Source organism: Grus americana, chromosome 19 (assembly GCF_028858705.1).
Source record: "Grus americana isolate bGruAme1 chromosome 19, bGruAme1.mat, whole genome shotgun sequence".
Taxonomy (NCBI): domain Eukaryota; kingdom Metazoa; phylum Chordata; class Aves; order Gruiformes; family Gruidae; genus Grus; species Grus americana.
In genome coordinates, this window is record NC_072870.1 from 826,224 (window position 1) to 834,777 (window position 8,554).

The 8,554-nt window shown below is 46.0% G+C and overlaps 1 protein-coding gene across 1 annotated transcript in view; it reads right to left on the reverse strand.

Moving 5' to 3' along the window:
• RNF43 (ring finger protein 43) overlaps window positions 1-7,849 on the reverse strand; it is a 62,293-nt gene extending 54,444 nt beyond the window's left edge. Inside the window, exon 1 of the mRNA XM_054847870.1 lies at window positions 5,739-7,849. Within this exon, the coding sequence (XP_054703845.1) occupies window positions 5,739-5,975 (237 nt within the window). The 5' untranslated portion in view covers window positions 5,976-7,849. The remainder of the gene's footprint in view (window positions 1-5,738) is intronic.
• Between the last annotated feature and the right edge of the window lie 705 nt (window positions 7,850-8,554).

The window sequence follows — 8,554 nt, forward strand, 5'->3', positions numbered from 1 at the left end:
CCCTCTCCCAGCTTATCTTTGGGAAATGTCCACTTGCTCCTGGGATATATTCCAAGGCGGGTGTGCGTGGCCAGAAGTCCTCTGCTGACTGTCGCTCGCTCCAGCCCTGTTGATTTAGCCTTCTGACCACGTCTCTTTGCTCTGCTGCAGTTGGGTTTGTTTCTCCTCTTTATGCCTGCCCCATGTAATTAATTGGGCCTCAGATGCGTGACCTTTTTAGTACTGAAAATCTTCAATTCAGGATGGGTCTACGCCTACATGTGTCATAAATAATTCTACTGGGACAACGAGCAGCACCAGATGGTGCGCTGGGGAGCTGGAAGATTTAGGTTTAAAGTCCTTCAAACTCCTTTTTAAACAGAGAACCGCCTCCCACCACACGTTGTCTGGATCGGGAAAGGAGAAGATGCACCGTGCAAAGCTCCAACTCAGCCTCTGCACATGCTCAAGAGCGGGACGGAAGTTCAGAACCAGCCTCTAAGCTCAGCTTTTTCTAGCAGCTAACTCTAGCTGAGACTCCCTACTCTGCATCTGGATTTTAATGGCTCACTTTTCACATACACTTAAATCCTATACTAATACTAGTACTATACCAATCTACACCGCAGGTTATACTATATACTATGCCAATCCTACACTGACACTGTATGTCCAATTTTTAAAAGATCTGTTTGGCCCAAACGGTTTCTTGAACACTACCGTGTACCTGTATTGGGTCACTGCTGCCTTTCTGACTCAAGGCTCTTGCAGTTTCCCAAGACTGCTTTTACTGTCCTGAGCAGTATCTAGGTCACATCTAAAGATATTTTTTTTAAGCTGTAAGAGTCATTCACCTCGCTGTGTCACTTTAGTGCAATTTCCCGTTCTAAAGGTTAGTGTCAGAGTTCCACTTTTTGGTACTTAGGCAATGAATTTTATTATGCTGCAGTCAATACAAGTGGCTCAATTATTGCTAGCTTTTGAGTCAGTTCTTGCACATTACTTAACACTAAGTCAAGAATATCTCTCTGTGTACTCTAGTACTAGCTGTTCCAAGAGGCAGAAATTGCTTCTTTGAACTTACTCTTATTGTGCTATCTGACCAGTTTATTCACAGGTAATTTAAGTCCCCATTATAATTTGGTTAGACTTTCCCACTTCTTTGATGTCTGTCAACATTATGCACTCAACATCCTTTTGTTGATCCAGGAGCTAGTACTATAGAAGACTACTAATATATTTACTTTCTTATGGGTTGGGAGCGTAGCTCTCTATAAGTGGTTAAGTAGGTGATTATAATTCTCCAACAGCACTATGCATTGCAACATTGGAAACACTCGCCATTTCCAGGAAGATCATGTTGGGTCCATTGCACCAATTTCAAGGGTTAATTATCATTGCTGTTATAAACATGCACCACGCTTCTTTTCGGAATATATCTATGTTTGACTTTCAGCTTCTGAATTGTACACAACACCTAAAAATGATGATTCAGGATCCTCCTCTAATTCTCACTTATTCCACCGTAACTAGAAGATTGACTTTAAAAAATAATGTTTTTTAGATAACTGATTTCTCTAGGAGGAAAAGAAAGAGGCTAATCCTTGCTTTTGGGGTTCGGAGCCTTTAGGGAGTTTGTTCTGTTTTCTCAAGGTTTTTTCCTGCAGTAATAAGCTAAAACAACGTGCTCAATGGGTAAATGAAAGTTGACTTTCTCCTACAATCACCTATCTATGTAACTGCTAAGATTATATGGAAATGAAACAAAGTACTGTGAGACTTGAGATAAAATAATGCATGTTGGTAAAACCGATTATATACTTTTGCCTGGACGACTGTTCCACTGTTCTACGTATCTACATGGTTTTTTCTACATGTAGGCATGTAAAGTGATTGGTGATTGGTGATTGCTTTGCCTTCTCTATAGTAGAGTAGTTTATCTCTCTCTTTTTAAATATCATTGTTTGGGACTTTTGCCAAACTTTTAACATTGTTTCCAAAATACTAGCCCCAGAACTAGAGACTGTAATGATCCCGGCCACACCACATGTCATAGCAGTATCATCCTTTCCCTTGTATACAAGATTGGGGTTATATACACTCAAATAAAAAAAAAAGATACTAATGCTCAGTTTTAATTATGTATGCTTGTATATATACTTGGCTAAAAAAACCTTTAAGTGCTGAACCATTTCTCAAATAAAAAGTTTTCTTCTTCCACAATATTAGATTTGCATGTGAATTCTGTTGTAATGCAATTTGGAGAAATCTTAAATCTCCTTCTCTCAAGTCTCTACAGTGGCGCTCTCCTTGTCATTCCAAGACTTTCCTTATTTTCCTATCTCTCTTCAAACCAACGCCGTGAACTCTCTCCAGTACCAAATGGAGACTGAGGCATGGACAAGGAAGCCAAGATTTATTCCTCAAAATCAGCTAACAGAACAGCAAAAATATCAAAAGTGGGAGCTGTAAAAATCACATTAGTGACCATAATACAGGGAGCTGATCTGCAAACAGCTGTAGGAATTGCAGTTCGGAGGGCATGGTGCATCCTTAGCTGCTCGTGGATTGCCAGTTATCAGTAAGATCCCAGCATGTTCTTTCCAACCTACTTGTCTAAAAGGTTTGGTTCTTCCACCTTTAATACAGGGCAATTGTTTTACTTCTCTGGGACTTTTTCAGCAGAAGTACAGGCTCAACATAGATCCAAACCTGCAGCCACGTGGAAACTGCAAACTGGTTCACAACGCTGCTTCTCCTGTGTTAGGCAACAGTTAATGCTCAGAGCGTGTGCTCTCTCAACAAGCTTGAAGACGATTTCTGTAAGAAGTCTAAGGTGTTGGTTTTTTGACCTATAAAGTCTTAAGTGGCTCTGCCTACTTGAGAAATTCCTCTCCCTTTGCATCATACCGCATCGTGCGGAGTGCCAGAGGTAACGCTGCCTGGGTAAACGGAAAGGGGCGGACGGCAGGCAGGTCCTGGGCAGCTGCCTGGCATCTACCCGCTCACCCACCGCTGTGCAGTGACCTGCAAAACTGGAAATCCAGAGATTTCCCAGAAGAACCGGTCACAGGGGCAAGGGGTGTGAGCAGGAATTCGACATTGGGGTTATTTTATTAGAGGTAAAAAAGGTATTTTTAAAGTTTGCTTCTAAGAACGTAACACACTGATCAAAGTCCGTTTCTGTAGGTGATCCTAGAGAATATGGCAGGCAGAAACGAAACGAATAAAATGTTCTGGTAGCAGTACGTTTGGTGAGGCTCCATCACTTACGTGCTGGATTTTCTGTATTACATTAAGAATGTATTTCTACAAGTACATTGACCAGAACACTCTGAAGATAATTATAAGTTAAAGAGAACTTTACTTGAATATAGGGCTAATTCTGCACCACATATCCTTAAGCAATCTTATTATACCACTGAACTGAGAGAGCATTGCTTTGAAAACAGGACCGGACCATCCACTCTTCTTCTCCAAGCTAAGCTCTGCAGCCTGTGTTCTCCTGCGATGGGCACGAGGGCTGACTGCGTCTTACGGGCTCTGACGTAACCAAGAAGACCCATCTAAAAATGATGTAAAAACTAGACTTCCTTAACTCATTAGCTGTAAAGATAATCACACTATGTACCCAAATGGCATATACAGAACGAGTTATGAAGGTATGTGTGAACAGGCTCAAGTTTATTTAAGTATGAGTTCCAACGACATCAAAGTTCAGCACGTGACCTAACGTTTTTGGAAGATTGGGATGTTGACAACCATGTGTAAAACGAGAGGTCCCAGTAAAGCATAACGCAGGTGTATTTAGTATCCGGCTGTCTAAATGCAAGCTAAAAAGAGTTCCTCCTCTTAATTTCTTACTTATTTTGTACCTTAACTTTAGGGCTCCGCTTCCCATTTTGTCTTTCTGGAGGCAGGAACCCAGCGCAGGATCAGGACCCAAACGATTTTTAATGCCATTTTGTATCCCGAGTTTCAATATGTAGTGGCAGAATTAGAAACTACTCCGTGCGATATACACACGAGGTCATAGGTACACTTGACTAAGCTTTCCTGGCACTGGGCAAACATCCTGCTGCAGAAGGCACAGCCTGACCCCCCGATCCCAACCTCGCCATCTGAAACCAGACCCGGATGATTTTCCACACTGGATCCCGTGGGGTACGGAATAGGAACGCTCACCTGCGCACACGCAGTGGCGGAATCAAGGCCTAAAAACATATACAGTGCGGGTCAGGATCTGTGTACACAAACCCAACAGATTAGATTAGTGTTTCCCCAACCCTCTCCATTTTGAGGGTGATTTTTAAAGAATTGAGTTCATTTGTAAATCCGACGCTAGTCATGGCTTAGGATTCCCCTTTGTGCTGCTGTGACGGCAGGCGGTACAGAAATCCCACTTTGGATCACTGCATTTGGTTAAAAACATCCACACATCACACAAGAGAGGTTATCATCATCTCATTTCAAAAAGGTCCACACTCGATACTTTGTGCTCAGTTGCAACACCACTGTAGTTTTTGTAAGGAATAAATATTGACTTTCCTGGACATTGCCTCACGACAGAACAGGACCTTGAGTACGTTTGTCTAAGATATTTTTTTTTAGCCTGGTAATATAATTTTATAGCATAGCTTTCATTCTGAGTAGTTCAAAAAGCGTGCAAAACCAGGCATTATAAATGTCACAAATTGCCCATTTTCATTTTCAGACAGGTGACTGTGTTCTAAAGCTGGCTCAACTGTATTTCTTTTCTTGTAAGACTATAGAAAATTTATTACTTATTTAAATTTCCAAGCTACAAATTCAATTAAGATTACAACATACCACATTTGGAAAGTCAAGACTGGAAAAAGCCATGCAAAAAATAAGATTGAATATTAATGCGGGCTATTTTGTCATTTTTTTTGTTTTCAAGAACAAAGCACGTAACTGCCAAGCAAATTACCAACAGAAAGGAGAGAGTACACACCAGGTCTCAAGAAACTGAGCTCAAAACTTAGCACATGCAGGAGATGGGTCTGTTGGCCGAACAGCTCAGCTCTGTTTCTTAGCAGCATCTGCACCTCACGGCGAGATGTTCAGATGTTCTCTCCTTAGTAAAGGTCAGAAACCAGCATTAATTTCACTTGTAAAAATACACAGTGGTGACAGCCAGGAACCATGGTATGGGTGAAATTCAGCTTTGAGGTACAGGAAATACACAAGTCGACAACTAGCAGGGTCAGTAATTCTGGTGGGCAAAGGCTGGATGTGTATTTTAGCTGTAACAGAACCCCAGCTATGAGCAAAAGTGTGTAGGAAACCTTACGGATTTCACAAAAAAAAAAAAAGAAATCATGCTTTCTGTCAGATGTTTAGCATCCCAACATGTGACTCGACACACTCAGCTTTATACCATCAATTAAGATACGCAATAATCTTCATGGGATCACCCGACCACATTCAAAATTCAACGTTAATACACGCACAGCTACGGATCGTCACCGAATGAAGACTCGACCGTTTGCATGATCCCTTCTGCCTCAGAACAGCGTGCAGAGCTGGGAGGCAGGAACACAAAGTTAAAAAGCAGCTTTATGTGGACAGCTCACATAAAAAAAAAAACCTTGTTGCTTCGGTTGTAAATCTGCAGTCGGGAAATAAAACCAAATGCATTGCGCTGGGAGCTGAAGCAGCACGGAGGGAAAAGGGGGGAAAGGACGGGAGCAGGAAGGTAGGGCAGGTGGAGCTGGGTAGAATAAAGCTGCTCTTACCTGGAGCAGTTTTCCTTCGGCTGGAGTCACCTCAGCAACGTTTGCAAACTCCCCTTCCAGTATGATTGGCTCCACTTTCAGGGGGATCACCCTAATGATGGCTTTCTGCGCTGCCGACCTCTCCGACTCAACCGCCGCCGCCAGCGCCAGCCCTGTATGGCCAAGTCCTGCCTTCAGGGTCGCCATGAGCAGCCAAGGCCAGAGGACAGCCAGCTGCAGCTGGGGGCCAGCACTCATGCTACCAGCTGCAGCAGCGGGCTCCGGCCACACATACCGCTCAGGAACGCGTCCTCACCCTGCGGCGGGCTCCAGCCGTCGGCAAAGCTCGTCGGGTTTCCGAGTGTGCGGTCCCAGCGACAGGGAGGCGGGAGAGAGAGGGGAGAGGGGCTTGGTCGCCGCCAGCGCTGCTTACCGGACAACTTCTCCGGTCCTTGCCATCACCGTTTCTCTTCCTTGGTGCCACGTGCTCAAAGGCCGCTGGGAGCTCAGAGGCATATTTTAAACGAACTAAAAAAAAAAACAACCCTATGTATATCCTAAATTATGAGTTCCTCCTCCAGCAGATAAATCCGGAAAGATCAGTGAAACAGGTTGCAAGCAAGAAATCAGTTCAGATATACACCAGGGAGCATTAGGAACTCGTCAGTCCCGCAGCGATGAGGCACCAGGAGATCTCCCCGTGGACGTGGTGTCCTCCTGCCTCCCGCCCAAGAGTTAGGAAGATCCGCAGGTTCAAAACATCCATCTCAAGTACCCTCGTGTGACACCTCACCTTCTCGCCAGCATTTCCCACAACTTACGGTCAAGCTCTTCACCTTGAATGTTATCTGCAATTATCGGTGTTAGGAATTAGAAATTATGCAGGAGGTATTTCTTGAATTTATGGCAAAAAATAAGTTTGCTTCTGTACCGTTCTCTTCCAAATCGAGTAGATCCCTTCCATCCTTCTTGTGCCAGAAATGCTTCATTCGAGCTTGGAGATCAATTTTACTTTTTTTTCCCCTAATAATCCATGTTCAGAGTCTGACTCCGGGTGCAGTTCTCGAGGATAATTAATAAAGCACGAAGCTTCTCTTCATAGTTTTAAGTTCCCAGGAAATAAAAAGGCCCCAAAACACTTTAAAAGTTTAGATACCAAGCCAAACAGGTATCAAGCAAAAAGTTACAGCATATCTGGTTTCTCTCGCACTATTCCTGTGCACGCCTGAGTTCCGGTATGACCACTTCCAAGCACACATTAAGAAGATCCCGACTAAAGGCCCCACAAAATAAAATATAAAGTTCCATGGTCTGCCCAAAGGTCACATGAAACGTATCGAGGAGTCTTCATAACTGGGAGAGTTTAGACAGAGGATATTTTCAATTAAAACCAAAGTTACAGTGATCATACAGCTATGAAGAGAAAAAGTGATTTTTTTTTTTTTTTTTTTTTAAAAAAAGACCTGCAAACCTGTTAGGCAGTGTGCCTGCTGGAGTCCGCAGGGGCCGGGACGGATGGAAATGTGGCTGTAAATCCTAGGGAAAAGTTATTTCCAGTAGTTTAAGAAAACTGCGTGGGTCTGATGATGTTGTGGTTTGGTCTTTAAAAAAAAAGTATAAAAATTGGTATTTGTAATAAAAAAATACTAAAAAAAGGAGGAAGAGATCTCTCTCGCACACATGCAGCAGGCAGGTAGGCGCGAGCGGAGCTCCACAGCCCGAAAGAGAATCCAGCAAGATCAAAGGGAGAAAATTACTGCAGACAGAACGCTCCTGGGGCAGGCATGGCTGAAAGTGAAGTGCCCGCATGTAATCTACAGACCTGAGGAAGAACCCAAAAACAGTTCCGAAAAACTCCTTAAAAATCCCGAAGTCTCTCCTCTCTCCACAGCGAACGCAATTATCGGCTCCGGACGCAGGGAGCACGAAGGAAAATAAACGCTGGAACATGAGCAGCGACCCGGCAGCGAAGCCCGGCGGGCTGCCTGACCATTCCGGGTGGGCAGACGGCTCCGGCCAGCCCCGAGCGCTCCGGAAAAGCCTTTCGGCCCCCGAAGCGGAGAGCTGCAGGTGAGGAGTCCGGCTCGGCCCCGGAGCAGGCAGGCTGCGGCTGGCCGTGTCCTCCCCCGGGACGGCCGGCGCTCTCCTACCTGCTGACACAAAGTGAGGGTGGAGCAGCCGGAGCCACCGCCTCCCCGCGGGGCCGGGACCGCGGGCTCCCCCTCCCGCCCCGCCGCCCGCCTGCAGCGCAGCCCGGCGGCGGCTCCCCGGGCCCGGAGGGGCACGGCCCGGGCACGGCCCGCAGCCGGGACGAGCCGACGGCCTGCGCAGGGCGGCCGGGGGCCGCTGCCCGCGGCAGAGCTGCCGGCTCAGGGCGGCCGCGGGTCCCGTCCCGTCCCCCTCCCGGGGCCGGGGGAGGGCTCCGGCCGTGGCACACGCTGCCCCGCTCCGGCTGTGGCCCATTGGTGTTTGGGAGCCCCTTCGAGTTGCTGCGGCGAGGAGGTTTCAGGTCAGGCTGATGTCAGAGGTCTGGAATCCAGCTGTTGTTCTCCTCTGACATCACCGAGAGGTGAATAATAATACTATAGGTCTGACCTATAACCTCGAAGTAAGGTTGGGACTGGAAATCTGTACGTCGTGTGTGAAGGTGCGGTGCCGTCAAGAGGGCACTCGGAAATTAACGCAAAGGCAAAGCGCCGCACGCAGAAAACGTGTGATCCATCAGTGGTTCCGGGAGTCCTTCGCTATCGCTCCCGCTGCTCACGGAAAAGTGCATTCAGGAAAGCGAATGGACTAACGAGGGGCTTTTTGCTACACACTAATCCCTGGAGTCACTC